Here is an 18,807-nt window from a genome sequence, read left to right as displayed (position 1 = left end):
TTGTGTGTGTGTGTGTGTGTGTTGCAGAATGCCAATGAGCCTTGTTTTTTCTCGGCAAAGTCATCAGCAGGTAACAGATGTGTGCTTAATACCCTCTGATGCCGCTCGAAGCCAACAGTTGAGCAACATACCAAATGCTCTTCAAAGTGTGTTGTTCCAGCTGTTCGTGTGGAACCGATGATTTTCCTATTTTCTTAATGACTCATGCTAGACATTTAAGGTATAAAAGATTGATGCAAGGTCACAGCCATCAAAGCTAGGACTTTTGGTGCATAATTATAATATCAGTGAACTGCTGTTGTGCTACATATGCTATATATAATGTGTGTATATTTTACAGTATAATCTGATTTATTTTTTATTTATTATTTTTTTATTCATTTATTTATGCAGCGTCGGCTAGAAAAGCCCTGATGCTCCAAATACGATTTACATGTGCCTCATTTTTAAAGGCTCCTTGGCAGATATATATATTTTTTATTATTATTTTACCAATTTTTTTTTTTTTTTTTTTTTTTTACAATTTCTTTATAAACACTGCATTTTCATGACAAATATACTAGGAATTCAGATAAAGGAGGACGATTTGCGCAAAAACTGACTGTGGTAGTGTTTTCAAACCTCACTCTTGTCATTTGACCCTTCCATATGTGCAAAGCAGATGTCTGATACCATAGCAACATCAGGTTCAGTATCGGTTGTGCATCCCATAGTAAACATCTTGCTAATGCTTTTCATGTGGTGCAGTTAAATAACTCAAATTAACCTTCTGACACGTGCATATTGAGTCTAATTTGGGAAACATCTGTGTCTTTTCTCAGTTCAAGTTAAAGAATACACAACATTAAACTGGTGTGATGTTAGATTATAAGATTTTCTCCTCACCATGGTCGTATAAAGTGTTTATGAGTTACCACAGGTTTAATGCTAAAATAGATTGGAACATGTTGTAACTCAAATACTCTGTGGTTGCACTGTGGCGTGGCACCCCCAAGGTTGATGGTTAGAGTCCCACCTCGGGGTCTGTGGGCATGTTCTCTACGTGCTTGGTGGGTTTCCTCTGAGTATTCCAGTTTCCTCCAACAGTCCAAAAACATGCGATTAGGCTAATTGGTGTTTCCATAGTGTGTAAATGAGTGTGTGTATGTACTGTATGTGCGCTCTGCAATGGATTAGTATACAGGAAAAGTGGTATAGAAAATGAATGAATTCTCTATAGCGCTTATCTTGTACAGGCTCATGGGAAGCCTGGACTATTAGGACTATATAAGATATAAATCAATTATTTGTAATTTTTAATCGTAACCTGATGTTATGTTTATACATAAAATAGTTTAAAAATGTGGAAATTATTTTGTTGCAGACTTCACTCTAAAACACCCTGTTTTTTTTTATATATATTTTATTTTATCATTTATTTATTGCATTTTGCAACAATTCAAATTTTCACTCATTTAGCATGTTCAGAAATAATATTTTTCTAAAATTTCTTTTCAGTATTACAATTTTAATTTCAGTATTACAATGTAAAGTCTACTTTACATTACATTAAAAAAATTACTCCTTTTTTATTTTATTATGTAACTTGTTTATTTATTATTATTCACAAGAAGACTGGAGCCTATCCCAGAGGACTCGGGGTACAAGGCAGGGGAAGTGCCAGTCTGTCGATGGGCACATAAGCACAAAATCACACACTATGGGGAATAGGGGAACATCAATTAGATGAATCTGCATGTCTTGGAACTGTGTGAGGAAACTGGTGCTATTGGAGAAAACCCTCCAAGCATGGGGAGAACATGCAAACTCCATGCACACATTTTGGATTGCAGTTTAATATCACAAACCTCATGCATTTTTTATGTTTAGAAATAATATTTTTCTACATTTTTTCTCAGTATTAGAAATTTCTATTAACTATTAAAATAAGTTAAATTAGTTACATTTTTTTTATATATATTTTTTTTTTTTACCACAGTATGATTATTTTGAAAGTTGGTCAAATTATTATTATTATTATTATTATTATTATTATTATTATTATTTTAGGCTCCATTGTATTCTGTATTCTCCATTGTAACTTTTTGTTAAACTTATTATGGATGTTTAGACTGAATTCAGGGTAGCACAGTCCCATAGTGGTTAGCACTGTGACCTCAAGGGTTAAGGGGGTTAAGGAGTTTGCATGGTACATGATGAAAATTTGAGTGCCAGGAAATGCTGCACATTTTCCATTAGCGTGGCACTGTGGCGTGGTGGTTAACACTGGGTGCCTTGCATCTCGGGGTTTGCATCTTCTTCGGATCTGTGTGTGTGTGTGTGTGTGTGTGTGTGTGTGCGGCATCTGCATGTTCTCCCTGTGCTTAGTCGGTTTCGTCTGGGTTACTCCAGTTTCCCCCACGGTCCTAAGACATGAACATAAGTTCCCATAGTGTTTGAATGAGTGTGTGCTTGGGAAACACACCAAGCACAGGGAGCACATGACACAGACCCAAGGCGGCACTCGAACCGTCTACCCTGGCGGTGCGAGGCCACAGTGCTACAGTGCCACCCTAGCCACAATCACCTCAGGAAAAAAACACACCAAAGAAGTCTTGGCTGATTGACTAAAAAGTCTGCACCATTTCCCAGCACTCAGTCCTACTGAGCAGTTTTTCTTGCTGTAACAGAGTCTACCGGAAGAGGGCGTGAGTGATCACGTATGATGAGAGCTCGCGCAGGCAGCGCGCTCTCTCGCCTCACGCGCGGGCTGGAGAGGAGTGTCCAAGCACCTGCCGCTCTCCTGCGCATCCCTCTATGAGAACCGGACATTTACGCATTGTTGCTGGTACATCGGACCCACACACACACACACACACACACATGGTGCCTCCTGTGGAATCACACCCTTCCTCTCGCGCCCTCCTGCACTAAGTTTCAGCAGTGTCGGGATGATCAGCAGGCGCGTGCGTGTGCTCCGGAGTGCTCAGTGAAGGCGCGCCTTATCGCTCGCGCACCAGCAGATGGACTAATCTTTCATTACTCTTCCTTCCTGGTGTTTTCTCCCTTTTCTTCATCAGTTTCATCACAATGGCTTTATTTCAGTTTTCTTTTGCACTCTGTGCACTATCAGGTGAGTGCATTAAACGGCACCTGTTATATAATGTTGTATAGTATCATGCACAGGTTCTTATAATAATAATAATAATAATAATAATGCAGACTGCTGAGTTAATTGCTGTGAGCTTGTTCTGGGTTTCAGACTGACTCGTGTTCCACAATGGCGTCAGCGTTATGCAATTATCTAGTATTCCATCTGGTCTGATTTACTGTTTGTTTTTGCTTCAGTGTGGGCTGTGGAGCTGGATCCTACTCTGCATGTGGACATCCTGAAGGAGCTGAATGTAGGAGAGTCATTTACTGGAGTTTCCCCAGTGCAGGGCTTTCACAATAACACCACTGCGTTTCTGTTTAAAGGTACGAGTAGTTTTAACAGCTCTCCCCAACAAACAAATGCACTTATATTTATTATCTTCCATGCACAGGGTCCACACTTCAGTGTTCATAAGAGATGTAAATCACTTCTTTGTCATTCTTTTATATTTGTTGTTATTTATATATACTGTACTGGCTTAGTGGTCTTGCCTTGCACCTCCAGGGTCCGGGTTCGATTCCCACCTCGGGTCAGTGTGCATGGAGTTTGCATGTTCTACAAATGGTTGGTGGGTTTCCTCCAGGTACTCCGGTTTCCTCTCACAGTCCAAAGATTAGGGTAATTGGCATGGGCCAAGTTGCCCATAGTGTGTGCATGAGCGTGTGAGTGTGTGTATACAATATGTATGTATGCTCTGCGATGGATTGGCCCCAGGTCCCCGGCGACCCTGTATAAAGGATAGAAGATGATTGAGAGATGGAATTAGGAATATGCTAGATGCAAATCACAAATTTGACATTTTTAATGTTTACTTGATGTTAACTTTACACATAAAATAGCTTAAAAGTGAAAAGGGTTTTGTTGCAGACACTATTGAACATGTTTTTATTTTATTTTATTATTAATTATTTATTTTTTTACATTTTGCAACAGTTCTCATCTTCATACAATTTGTATGTTCAGAAATAATATATAAGAAATAATATCAGAAATAATATATAAATTCTTTTACCACATTATCATTATTTTGTAATTTTGTTGTATTATTATTATTATTAGTAGTAGTAGTAGTAGTAGTATTTAAGTTATATTTAGCTTTTTAAAAAAAACTCATTATGGATGTTTGGATTGAATTCAGGGCAGCACGGTCCCATAGTGGTTACCACTTGTAGCCTCTAGGGTTAAGAGGGTTTAAGGAGTTTGCATGGCACATAATGATAATTTGGCACTGAGTGCCAGGAAATGCTGCACATTTTTTATTAGTCAATCAGCCAAGACTTTTTTGGTGTTTCTTCTTTTCTTCCTGAGGCAATTGTGGCCAGCGTGGCACTGTGGCATGGTGGTTAACACTGGGGCCTTGCACCTCTGGGGTTTGAGTCCGCTCTGGGTCTGTGTGTGTTGGCCTGTTCTTCCTGTGCTTTGTGGGTTTCGTCCGGGCTCTTCCGTTTCCCACACAGTCCTGTGTGGGACAGTGTGTGTGTGATTGGACCCTGTGATTGATTTGCACCCTGACCAAGGTGTACCCTGCCTAGCGAACCTCTGTCCCCTTGGATAGACTTCAGGCCCTGTGCGACTCTGTACAGAATTCAGTGGTATAGTATAGAGAACAAGAGAAAAAGAGAGAGATTCATGTATCATGAATTCATACTTTTGTAAAGAGAAGATCTGAATAATCTGGATTACGCTCATGAATACTGTATGCACAAAAGGATTATGCAAATCAAATAACACTATGCACTGTATGGTCCAAGTGTGTTGGCTTACCTACTATGAGCCATGAAATAACAGGGTTAAAGCTGTCAGACCTTCATTATCAACTAGTAAGAAATTTTTAAGCTTACCTATCTTTTTACGTAACTAAATTACATGCAATACTGTTATTGTTACTGTTATTCATTCTACCAATAAAGATGATCTCTTGGTTTGCCAGCGTGCGCCTACACAGAAAAAAAGCAGTTTAAGGTCTTGATAAAGGGTCCAATAGTGGTTCTCTGGCAGTCTAATTATCTGTCACCTATCACCAGTCATATTAATATCTGCTCATATTGAACATCTAATTTCAGATTTATTCCCCCTTCTGGGAAGGCTTTCCACTAGATTTTGGAGCGTGGCTGTGAGAATTTGTGTTCGTTCATCTACAAGGGCATTACTGAGGTCAGGGACTGATCTTGGGTGAGGAGGTCTTGGTGCTACATTTCATTCTAATAGATTTTTAGTGAAGTTAAGGTCAGGGCTCTGTGAAGGACAGTCGAGTCCTTCCATTCCAACCTCATCACAGCTCGTTTTTTCTTAGAGCTCGCTTTGTGTACATGGGCATCATCATGCAGGAACAGGTTGGAGCCTATAAGGTGCCGTAGTTTACAAAGACATTTATGTGGCAACAAGTTGGGGAAGAACCTCATATGGACATGATGATCAGATGATCCTGATGTTTTTTTTTTTTTTTCACAAATCACTTTATTCTGACATAATCAATTAAAGCAATGTTAGTTAATGTCACATTTATTGTGACATTAGCCCAGTCAGAGAGCAGGACCGACTCAGTCCCACACTATCAACACGCCACCGTGCTGGTCTAGCAGACACAAACTCATCTTCAGATTTTAGTGAGAGATCATTAAAAATCTGGCCTTATAAATGCACAGTTTTAAAGGTCACATAGTGGTGGCGACTGAACGCTAGACTATAAATAAGAAAAAAAACAGAAGCTGCAGATTTTTAAATTGTTACCACTGGTGTAGTGAAAAACTGCAAAGTCAGCTGATTTGTAAAGCTGCTGTATGTCATGGTTTCTAAGGCTCAATTTAATTTCGAATGATTTGTTTATTCACAGTTTCACATTTATACAAGGGGGGTTCAAGTCAAACCGGGACTTTTGCTTGTGCAGAATGACAGAATAAAAACGTTTATTTCTTTACAGTATATAATCCCCTTATCCCAGCATGTCACTAGTGCTTGGATACCATTAAGGTAGAAAGTTTTCTCAGTACTACAGTATGTAGCCTTGCTCTGACTGCCTGCTTCACGTCTGACTGCATTCGTCCCACTAATGCACTTATCCCGGCATGTCACTAGTGCTTGGATGCCATCAGGGTGGAACATTTTCCCAGTACTCCAGAGCCATGATCATACTGCCTGCTTCAGCTTCACGCCTGAAACCCTAGCCTCCCAGGATCTCCTAAAAAAAAAAAAAAAAAAAGCCTGGTTTGGTCAGTAAAGGTGTTCTGTTTTTAATGGACAATGCATGACGTCATACTGCCCAGGACAGTGAATGACCTCATACTGCATACTGTACTTGGACATGACAAGAACTCGGCTGGAAGTTATTGCGACGCCTCACTCCAAGCCATTTCTGATCATGACTCCTGTGTACCTTGATGGTATTCAAGCATTAGTGAAATAAATTAGAGAAATAAAGGTAGTTATCCTGCACAATCCAAAATCCCGGTTTGAGTTGAACGCCCCCTTATAGTTTTTAGAGTTTTAATCCCAAGGTAGACTTGGTTTGCTTCTGTGCAAACAGTACTGCAACTTGATCGCAGTCAGAATATGATTAAGCCTTGATTCATCCCCAAGCCGAGGAAGTGAACCAGACATGCTGCGTATTTATTGGCTTAGGATGCGCTGTTGAACTGACACACAAGGGGCAAACTAATATGAAGGTCAGAGCTGTAGTGCTGCAAAATGTTTTTTAAAAAGTGTTCCTGAAAAATTTAAGCTGAATACACTTACTATTGTTATTTGCCTAATTATCTACTCTATATACATAGTATCCGTGCATGCATGTTCTCCGTTGCCGTCTTCCCCTTCCCACAATCCTCCCCCTCTGCAAATGATTATCGGCTTACTTACGGTCAGCGTTAAAACTATACAGCCAACAAATCAAACGTATCAGTTTCCCTCGGATTCAGACCAACAGGTGTCTGTCTGATTAAATTAAACGCTCTCAGCCAAACATTTTAAACTCAGACCAGTGATTATGTCTGATTTGTCCTGCAGTTCATCTTGAATGCATAATCAGGCTTTTCCTTTGACCTTCTACATCAAACTCGTGACCCTTAAACTCCCTGGATTTGTCGGCTGGTTCAGACATTTCTCACGCTTATAATTACACGCCTTATCCGTTTATTTTCACTGTAATTACTAAATCATTTATAGTTCTTACTGAATCATTTATAGCAGCGGTTCCTGAAGAATATGCGTTGAGTGGAATAACTAAGCCTTAAGGGGTTAAGCAAGTCTTAACCTCATTGCTCATCAGAACGTGTTCAGTCAGTCGTATTAACAATGCATTTATCCCCATGACCTTCAAACTGATTTAGTCAGGCTCTTGATAAATAAAAGCAAATTGGACCCATAGGTCACTTCAGGCCATCTTCTGCCTGCAGGAATAATGGAAATGTAATGCAAAGTGAGTTTCTTCTTCACAGATGTCAGCCGTTATTTTACCATGCATACGTGCTGAAAAATGTCTCACCTACTATAGGTGAAAAAAGTGAATTTTTTAGATAGAATCATAACACAATTTTTTTACAATACTTAATGCTTTTTACTGTATCTCTCGATCCGTGCTTCGTTTTTCTGTAAATATGCATACACATTTATATTTTTATTAGATAAAAAGAAACACATTTGCTAAATATCATTTCATGTACTTTTTATGTAGTGTCCGTAACTTTTTTAAAATTAAAATCTTTCAGTGATCTTAAGTGTCATTCAGATAAAACTTGGCCAATTTAGATTTCTTTAGAAAAATTGTTAAGATATTGCAACATGAGTTTGACATGGTTACGGACACTACGGATTTTCTGTTTTTTAAGCTTTTACCAAAAAATTTACGCAACAATTTTAGGCTTTTTTTTTTTTTTTAACCAATTTTAGTATCAATGCTCATAAAGAAATACCACCAATTTTAAATAATTATTGTTTAAAGCGAGTCAAAATAACGCTAAAAAATGACAATTTTTTGGGCACATACAGTACTGTATAAAACCATCTCTCTGTAACGGCTGAAGTCAGCCACTTGGGACTTTTAGTGAAGCAAAATTAGTCACTTCCATGTTGCATAAACTTCAGGAGTAGCTTCTTTGGCACACTTTCCTGTATTATAACATAAAAAAATAATTTAATCAGCACCAATACTATGTTTTGTATGAGGTTTACAGTTTGCCGTTACAGCATTTGCCCTGCTGATGATGACAAAGGTTAACACCTAGTGTTATGCATGTATTTACCCCTTAAATGCAGTCCTTTCAATGATCCCTGTGTTGTATCTTCTCCTGGTACACTATGGCCTTCACATGACCCCCAGTTAACATCAAGTGGGCTTAGATCCAGGCACAATGGGAACATCTCCGTGGGGTCATGGCGACCAATCATTGAACTTTTACACTATGTTGGGTATTCCAATCAAACCAGGACTTTTGATTGTGCAGAGTAACAGAACACAATTATGAGAGTGAAAATTCCAGTTGCGTCAACTCATTGGGATCGACTTTATGACAACATTTGCACTGTTCAAATGTTTTCCTAAGTCTCATCACTGTACTTTGTAAATGTCAATCTCATGGAAAATTCATCACAAATCCCGGGTTTGACTTGAACACCAGTTGTTTGTATAGACATTTTGAGACACCCAGTATGGTGATAAATGATGAAAAGTTGGAAGAAAGAAATGCAGGATAAAATTAATTACAAAATAGCATGCTTTATGCAGCCATCTTTCATTAAGTGTGCAATAAACGTGTTTCTGAAAGTCAAGGACATTATCCAATCTTGCTTTAACAATATCGATTAATGAGAAACATCCACTCTGTTACCTTGAGAAGCACTTTGCTTGCACAATTGATGTAGGCCTCTGGTACTTACAGTATATAACGCACGGTCACCGTTTCATTTCCTAAATGGATTTTAAAATGACATTGAAACAGTAAATCCGCGGCAAACATCTGGCTGAAACGGTGCCAGGCTGAGCGTGCAGCTGCTTCGGGAATGGCACAGATCTGCTCTCCACTTAATCTTCATCTCATAAAATATGGATCATAAGAGCAGCTGAACAGCAGGCGGGATGGTAAACAGGCCAACAGCCACCTGTGCTGCTCCACAAGTCCATCCATTATTACATTTAGTGGAATGCTGTGGGCAGAAATGGGTGAAAGTATAAAAACAAACGTGGGAGAATAAAACGCACAGTTTTGTAGTGAGGAACGTGAGATCAGTAGTGCCAAATAGGTCTGTAGAAATAAGTGTGAGCTATACAGTTTGTTAGCTAGCTAACATGAACAAATTTATATTTCTATGCCTACTAGTGTTAGTAACCGTCATTGATGATTTAAGAGTTTGTAGAAATAGTTAAAAGGTTGAAGCTAAAAATTAGCTGGTCCGAGTGGTGCAGTGGTAAAGCGCTCGCCCTATCATCCGGAGATCGCTGGTTCGATCCCCGGGTGATGCTGTTTTCCTTTCACAGCCGGAGGCACAGAGAGAGCTGATTGGCCGAGCTCTCTCAGGGGGGAGGGATGAGAGGTACTTGCGCTCCCACGTTAATCACGGCTCTACAGCCAATCAGGGGCGTCTGTGAGCTCGCGCATGCGAAAGGAGCGGCTAGCGCTTTCCTCCGAGTGTGTTACTCCGCCCCTAACGGTGCGTGAGCAAGCAGTTTGAAAAGATGCGGTCGACTGACGTCACGCGGTTCGGAGGAAACACATGATAGTCTTCGCCCTCCCGACTGAGTGGTAGTAGTAGCCTTAATGTGGGAGCCCCCTAGTGACGGGGAGGAATTAACTACGACTAATATTGGGGAGAAAAAAAAAAAAAAAAAAAAAACACACTTACATGTCTGTCTGTCGAACTTATTAATACAAAGAATTAGAATTTTCTACGGTTAAATAATCGCCTTGTTTGCGATAAGGATCTAAATACACTCCCTGTTAGGAGTGGATTAATAAATCCGTCACATGACTGTTCACAACATCGCTTTTACACAACATTTTGATTTTAGCGCATAACACTGGTCTCTCAGTTCGGGTAGTAATTTTACACACCATTACTTTGGCCTGCTTTACTTGTAGTGAAGAGAACACTTGGCATTTTGGAAAATTTTATGCTCCCAAGTTTGTGGGAACAGTTTGGGGACGGCCCCTTCCTGTTCCAACATGAGTCCATAAAGACACGGATGAGCGAGTTTGGCGTGGAAGAACTTGACTGGCCTGCACCTCAACCTGATAGAACACCTTTGGGATGAGGTAAAGCAGAGACTGCGATCTAGGTCTTCTCGTCCAACATCAGTGCACTTCGAGAAGAATGTTCAAAAATTCTTATACACACTCTTAAACCTTGTGGAAAGCCTTCTCAGAAGAGTTGAAACTGTTATAGCTGTAAAGGGAGCTTGGCCCACGTCCACATGGATTAAGATCCGGATGTTACTCAAGTTTATATGCATGTGAAGGCGGACGAGCGAATACTTTTGGCAACATTATGTCTGAGACTAACTGGTTTTAAACTTTCTGCAGGAAGAGTAAACATACATTGATCTGGCCATTCATCTTTAAAGGTTCAGGTTTCATAGTCTACTTGCCTTTTTTGAATTAAGCCATGCTCTGATGCATGTTCTTTTGTGTTTCGTGAGGATTGGGGAGGTTTGCAGGGGCATTATGGTATGTGTATTAATGAAACTTTTGCATTGATCTGTTTTAGCCACGTCCACCTGAGGGGAAAAGCTCTATATTCGTTCCAAAAAAAAAAAAAAAAAGCACGGAATGGTGTGATGTCATCTGGCACAAAACTGCTCATAACGTCCCTTCTACTCAACATTATGATTTCATTTATGGCACAGATTTCATTTCAGGTGAATACCTAAGGACTGGCAAAGTTTGATTAAATTCTGTCCAGACAGTTTTGTGTGATGCTGGGCTGATATACAGACATACAGAGAGAAATCTTCTGAGATTGGTTTCTGGTCCTCTAATGTATGAAACATAAAGATATCATTGAAAGAGTTCTGACCAATGTTTCGTTTATTTATATAGATTTGTTCAGGGTTCCTATGCTTTAAAATCATCACATGTATTCATTCCTTAAGTGAATAAAATACATTGGCACCTCCAATCCCATTGTCAATCACCTCAAGTTATTAAATTGATTTAATCGATTTTGTCTTTTTCACACCTTCTTGAAAAAACACTACAGCTGCTTGACGTCCTTCTGAGCTGCAGGATCGAGTTGCTGCTAATTTACTGGCTATCTGAGATTGAAGCCTGAGGCAGGATGTTAGCTCTGTGTGTGTGTGTGTGTGTGTTACTCCTGCCACATGACATGATACACCTCATCTCTACTTTTCCTGACATCATCCTGACCTTCTGTCTATTTCACTGCAGTGATGTACCCATTACTGGTTTCTTCGCTCAGAGTGACCCACTTGCACATCAGCTAACATTCCGACACACACACCCACACACACAACCACAATCAATGTTACCTTGTCAACTTTCCTTTACTTGGTAGCCAGTTAGAGGGAGAATAAATGGTTGATGTCTCCTGGTTAATTCCATGTTAATTGAAATCTAGACATTTGTCATTGTAATTGTGCATGAATTTTTCATGAGATGTGAAGATGTGAAGCTGTACGAGAAGAATGTGAATGAGTTGGGGTGGGTTTTGGTGTTTTGCATACGAGGCAAAGCAGTCAAGCGCGAAACCATCACTAGTGTTAAGCATGACATTTCGCTTAGTAATGACGTTGGTTAATCAACATGTTGTTAAAACATATTAAAAACTAATAACAATAATAATAATAATAATAACACTCACTCACTCATCTTCTATACCACTTTGTCCTGTATGCAGGATGTATTCGCGGGACCTGGAGCCTATCGCAGGAGGCTTAGGGCACAAGGCAGGGTACATCCTGGACAGGGTGCCAATCTATCGCAGGGCATACACACATACACACACAACAGTTTGGGAATTTTGGGAAAAACAATTAGCCTAACCTGCATATCTTTGGAATATGGGAGGAAACCGGAGTACCCGGAGGAAACCCACCAAGCACGGGGAGAACATGCAAACTTTATGCACACAGAGACAGGACTCCACTGTGCCACTTAATAACAATAAAAACAGTTATTTAATCAAAATGTGTAATAATAAGCTTTATTCAATAATAAATGAGTACTTAACTTTAACTTTTTTTTTTTTTTTACTTTTACTTTTTTTTTACTCAGTACTTAACTAAACTTTTTTTTATTTATTTTTTTAAGATTATTATTATTATTATTTATTACCTTTATTCTTTATTACCTTTCTTAGTTAACAACTGTGAGCACCTGTAACCGAGCATAAGCAATTTCCCTCTGAGATTAATAAAGTTATTTGAATCTTGAATCTTGAATCTTACCATGAATTTAAAAGAGATCATTTTTGTTCCTTATAATATTTCTTATGACACAACGTAAAATGCTTTACACTACCTTAAAGAATATATTCAAAAATGCCATCCTTAATACCCAGAAACTACCAGCGTGAGTCAGAAATGATCCACATTCTGCCTGTAGAATTTATTTTAATCAACTTTTAAAAAAGACAAATACATAATTCTTTCGACATAATCTCCTTGCTTTTCAATACATTTGCACATCTGTCAACAATCTTTTATGTTTCATCATTAAAAATGTTTTAGTCTCAGCTGCGAGCCATGAATGCACCGCTGTCTTCACTTTTTCATCAGAAGTGAATCTTCATCCTCATCGTAGGGCTGCTTTCAGGCGACCAAACAGGTAAAAGTCTAATGGGGTGAGATCAGGACTACAGGGAAGATGCTTAAACACTTCAAAATTAGGCTTTTGTGGAGTGTCGACGGTGTGGGCAGAAGTGTGCGGAGATACATCATCATGCAGTCCTCTGCGTTTAATCTAAAGTTCAGGCTTCAGCTCTTCAATAGGCGACTCAATGTAATGAGCACTGTTGATTATTAAACCTTTTTCCTGATAATGTTCCCATCCTGGCCCTTGAGAATCTCAGAAAACTGTAAACATCAATTTTCCAGCTGATGATGGACTATTTTAACTTTTTCTCGGTCGGCGATTGAGGATGTTTCCGTTCCATACTCTCCGGCTCGTAGTGATGAATCCATGTCTTGTCATCAGTAATGATTCTCTTTCACCTTCCTTACAGATATCCAAACGCTTCTGTTTATGCTCTTCCAAATCACAAGTGGGGCGTTCATTTTTGCTCGCACTGCAGTTACAAATAAACTGATGTAACCTGTTTACTTCTGCACAGCAGTGACTGGGGAGACAGTAGCCTAGAACGGAAAGTGCTGATAAAATAGTGGAGCCAGTGCGGACAATTTCTGACTGACCCTCGTTTGCTTCCCTAAGATAAACATATAAATATTCCTATAACATTTAAAGTTGCACCAATCCTCCCCATCATCCCAACCTAACAAGAATACTGACTCTGAGCTTGAGCACAAACAAAACATCACTCATGGTACTTTTTCAGGTGTAATATTTGATTGCTGTATCTCCCTTTTCACCTTTGCTGTTTAGACATGCTCTTTGCTCCTTGTTGTTGTGCTGTGATTGAATGATTAATCGACTGCTTGCTGAACAGCCAGTGTGTCGGGTTACAGTTGCACGTATCAACTGACAAACAACTGAAAAAGTACCAAAAAAAGTTTTCAAGCCTGGAGGACTAAATAAACACACAGGCAAATGGATCTAATTGAGCTTAATGATGCAAGATCCTGAGATCAATGTGACTAAACAGAGCCTCAGTAACACAGCGACAAGCTGGAAAAGACTTAGACTAAGACTTTGCAATGAACATCATTTATGTAAATTAAGAGCAAGCAAGTCCAGTGATTGTGGATCCAGGAGTTGCTTGGGAAATTAACGGCTGGGTCTGGAGTTTGACGTGAAGGCTGGAATTAAAGTCGTGAGAAGGTAGTGCTAGTGATGGGACTCGGTAACCGTTCCATAATTGAAAAGCCCTGCTGCTTAAGGTCCTGTGTGGGAGCGCTTACAGTTTATTGGTTTATGTGCATTTTCACAGTGTTATGCATTTGGCTCCCTTAAATGGTATGACAATAAAAAAAGAAAATAATAATAATATTAAATATAATAACAGTAATAATAACAATATAACAAAATAACACAGCTCATAAAAAAATTAAATAAGTAAAAACTTCCAGGTCATGCCCAATATAATTGTCGTCCCGTCCCATCGTCTGTACCGCTTTATCCTGTATTCAGGGTCGCAGGGGCCTATCCTTTGGGAGCATAAATTAGCCTAACCAGCAGGTTTTTGGCTTGTGGGAGAAAACCGGAGTACCCGGAGGAAACCAATTAAGCACGGGGAAAACATGCAAACTCCATGCACACAGTCGGGAATTGAGCCTGGCCGGGAATCGAACCCAAGGCGACACAGTGCTAACCATTACACCACCGTGCCGCCCCACTATACAGTAATTGTGTCTAATTAAAAAGGAAAAATACGCATAGTGAGCGCTCGTTATCAAAAATGCAGAAAACAGAATCTTTTAGACTGAAGTCACAAGTCCTTAGAAAACAGCTGTCTGCATCAGCCGAGGACAGAAGTGTCTGTGTGGAAGAGTAGAACCGTCCCCAGTCACCACATGCATCTCAGGCAGACCACACGAGGTATCCATGTGACGAGATCCCCAACCTGAAGCGGGACACCAGGACATGTCAAACAGATCCAGGGGGCAGAGGGGGTCGGGATCACTGGCAGCTCATGAGTGACATGTATACAGTAGCTTGAGAGAGACAGGTAGAGAGAAAGAGAGTGAGGGAAACAGAGAGGAGAAGAAAGAGAAGAGGAGAAGGAGAGATAGCAGTTAGGTATGGTAGGTATTTAGTGTAGAGTGCAAGCAGAGACTCCGGCAGGACTAACTATAACAGCAAAACCAAAAGGGAGAGCCAGAAGGAAACACAGATATGAGGGCTCCCTGAGATGTAAAGTGACCAATTACTTTACCGTCAACAAACCTGAGTGATTAATGAGAGTAGGAAAGACAGCATCTAAACATACCAGTTCACCATAATACTGTACATCCATGAGTCCCCCAGATCTGCTCCTTTACCTAAGGCTAATCTATTTACAAAAAGGCTTGGTTAATAAATAGGTTTTTAGCCTGGACTTAAACACTGAGACTGTGTCTGAGTCCCGAACATTAATTGGAAGACTATTCCATAACTTTGGGGCTTTTGTAAGAAAAAGCTCTGCCCCAGGGAGCCAATGCAGTGTTTTATGGAGGAATGCATATTTTTAAGTGATAATGAGTGATGTTGATTTGCAGAACTCCTAATACCCATGCAAAAGATTGGCAGGACTGGTGATAAAAAATAATTACAGTACGATATAACTGCAGTAATATAATTAAGTAAATAGACACAGAAAGCAGTGCAACATCATGTAGAGACGATGAAATGTAAAGACCTAGTTCTAAATTCTTAGACATTGCAGGAAATACTTGGCATGACTTGAAAGCTGATGCAAGTGCAGTAATCTAGTTATTTTAATGAAACAATTAAAACCCAGACTAGAAACAGGAAACAAATCAAGCATGAGCTAAATACGCATGGCAACACAGCGTGGGCTAAGTGATATACTGTGCGAATACAAACAACAAAACCTAGATAATAAGAAAGAAATTACATACTGGTATTAATTAGGTGTAACAGGAAATAAGTGTGGGTGAAATCGGAGTCAAAAATTATCAGCATTTATCAACTTATTAGCGCTTTTTTTTTTTTTTCAAGGCTACTGTCTCCCCAGTCACTGCTGTGCAGGTGTAAATGTGTTACATGAGGGTTACACGTATGATTTGCAAAAAAGGAGTTTATTAAGGTCAGCCAAAGTGAAGATCTTTTTCAGCTCACCATTGTATATAATGTCTCTGTACACCGATCAGCCATAATAACTAAACCACTGACAGGTGAAGTGAGTAACATTGATTATCTTGTTACAGTGGCACCTATGATGGGGAAATTAAACTGTATTAGACAGCAAGTGAACAGGTGATTCTTGGTGTTGTTGTGTTTGAGGCAAGTAAAATGGGCAAATTTAATACTCTAACTAGTTAAATATGTGACTCAGGTGGCAAAGTTGAATAGTGATGGCTAGGCAACTGGGTTGGACCATCTCCCAAACAGCAGGAATTGGTAGGCATTTTCAGAGTCAATCCTGACCCCCCAAATTTTGCAAAGAAGCCAACCTAGCTACCACTGTAAATGTAGAGTTCACTATAAATTGTAGGTAACCATAATATTCGTTATGCAGTATCAGCTGCATCAGGAACATTAAAAACTCCCAGATTTATTTCGATACTTGCATAGTAGACATGAGAACTGTCCGGCTCTGAGTATTCTTGGTATGCAGTGGTTAGTACATAATCAAAAGCGGTCCAAGGAAGGACAACTAGTGAAATGGTAAAAGGGTCAAGGGAGCCCAAGGCTACCCGAATCATATGGTGAGCCAGGACTAGCCCTACCACACTCCTCTGATAAACATCTACCAGGACGCATAGAAATGGAGATTACCCAGAGTGGCCATGCTGGCCTGTGCCCATTGATAAAATCACCCATGATGGACATGTGAGTGGCAGTGCTGGACCATAGAGCAATGGAAGAAGGCCTGGCCTGATGATTCATATTTTTCTTTACATTATGTACTGTATACAGTATGGTGAGGTGTTTGCGCTTGTCTTAGCTGAGAAAGAAATGGCACCAGGATTCATGATGAGAAGAAGACAAGGCAGTGTAATGGTCTGAGCAAAGTTCTTCTGGAAACCCTTTGGTTCTGCCATTCATGTGGATGTTGCCTTTACTGGCACACAAGTTATTCTTATTTAAATTAATTATTTCTTAAAATACCGCTCAAAGAGGCTGTAAAAGATAATCCAAAAAATATAGAATTATCGGCCATTACACAGACACACTGTTCTTTGAGGACACACTTCCATTTAGTCATTAGCATCATTCTGTTCTCAGCTCATTCCTAGTCACTAGATGCCTTTAATCTGGTGCCTGTACACTTGAATGAGTTATTGTAGAGGGTGACATTGATTATAAACGCAGCCAACAAAAAGCAGGGAAGTAATGCAGACAGTGGATAGACTAAAAACAAGCCGGAGATGGAAATCGAGATAATAGCCTGAGAGAAGAGCAGTGGATGGGTCCATTGTTGTAGGTAGTGAACTATGCATGTCATTACTGAATGGTGATAGTCTGCTTTGTTTCCTGTTTCGTTACGGGTTTCAGCATCACTTGAAACCCTTTCAGTCTTGTCTAAGAGGATTAAATGCAGATTTTTAAGCTTTTTGATTTTTTGGACAACATTAAGAGTGAGACTGGCAGTTAGGAACACGTAAAAAGCACACGCACACACACACGCACAGATGCTGCAGCAGGCCAGCACTAGTGATGCTTTCACATCTGCAGCGTTTAGTCCGTTTGAATCGAATCACTGCACGTGGTTTAGATTAATTAGACAGGTAAGAACACTTGGTTTGGACTAAAATAATCTCACACACTTTTGTGAGCTGCCAAACTGAGCTGTGATGAACTAAGCCAAACAACACTGATAAAGTGTATGTACCAAGTGCCATGTGTTCGGGTTATTTGGATTACCATAGAAAAACAAAATTAGGGAGAAAAAAAAGGGCAAAAAGCTGGATATGATACACAAGATCACATACCTCAGCCAACAGTTAATTTTTAAATATTTTTCTTTTGTGCATTGTAAAACCAAACTGAAGGTATTATTTTGATTTTAGTCAGCCTAATAGGTATGAAATGACCGTCAGAGACATTACCTGTGATTACTGTATTGGATCATTGATCCCCCAGAGCTATACCCGAGATGGCAAGGCATGTCCCTTTCCTTTAATTGAAATATGACATAACCTTAACACAAGATAACACAAGTCACATGTCTTTTGCTCTAATAATTTTAATTCAGACCTAAATCTGGTACATTACAGTAATTACAGGCATAGACGCGCCAGGGAGGGGTTTGGAGGGGTTGGGGATGGTGCTACAGCTAACCCTTGGAGTGCCAAAGCAGCCCCAAATACCCCTAAGAAATTTATAAATACTACAATTTTACAAATAAATAATACTGTATGCTTAACCCTTTAAAACCAACTGGAATGCCAGTGATCCATTTGCAAGTGCAAATCACAATCAAAACCAAAGACTTTGAACATCCTTATCAAACCTCCAACATGTTCCTGTGACACCATTCCACCCCTCCAATTTGCGTAAATTGCGTGAATACGAGTTTCCAGCAAAACCAATAAAATGCATTGTGCATCCTTTCATGCATGTTCTATAGAGATTTATGTTGAGTTTTCATACTGTACATGCAATGTTTTGTATTAGAGATCTAATGCTACAGTAAATACATGTTTTTCCCCATCTGTTGGTCTGTTGGCAGGTATGATTTTAATGCCTGTTATATAGAATGTATATGTATATTAGTTAAGGTATTGCTGTCATAAGTTTGTGAATCTCAGAATCTGAGGCTTAAATGTGCTCAAACCTGCATATGTGTGTTGGCGAATGCCCTGGCCAGGGCATAATCGTGCCAAATTGCATATTTAGGTGTTACGTAGGCTGACTTGTAAGCCTTGCACGTATATCTCATAAGCAGAA

The 18,807-nt window shown here is 39.6% G+C and overlaps 1 protein-coding gene across 1 annotated transcript in view; it reads left to right on the top strand.

Annotated features, from left to right (window-relative positions):
* Positions 1-2,758: 2,758 nt before the first annotated feature.
* Positions 2,759-18,807, top strand: part of nell2b (neural EGFL like 2b) — an 81,917-nt gene continuing 65,868 nt past the window's right edge. Inside the window, exons 1-2 of the mRNA XM_053508934.1 lie at positions 2,759-3,112; positions 3,328-3,456. Coding sequence (XP_053364909.1) covers positions 3,070-3,112; positions 3,328-3,456 — 172 coding nt within the window. The 5' untranslated portion in view covers positions 2,759-3,069. The remainder of the gene's footprint in view (positions 3,113-3,327; positions 3,457-18,807) is intronic.

This window comes from Clarias gariepinus, chromosome 12 (genome assembly GCF_024256425.1).
Source record: "Clarias gariepinus isolate MV-2021 ecotype Netherlands chromosome 12, CGAR_prim_01v2, whole genome shotgun sequence".
Taxonomy (NCBI): domain Eukaryota; kingdom Metazoa; phylum Chordata; class Actinopteri; order Siluriformes; family Clariidae; genus Clarias; species Clarias gariepinus.
Note: the sequence above shows the minus strand (reverse complement) of the source record. Positions and strands in the feature narration are given on the sequence as shown.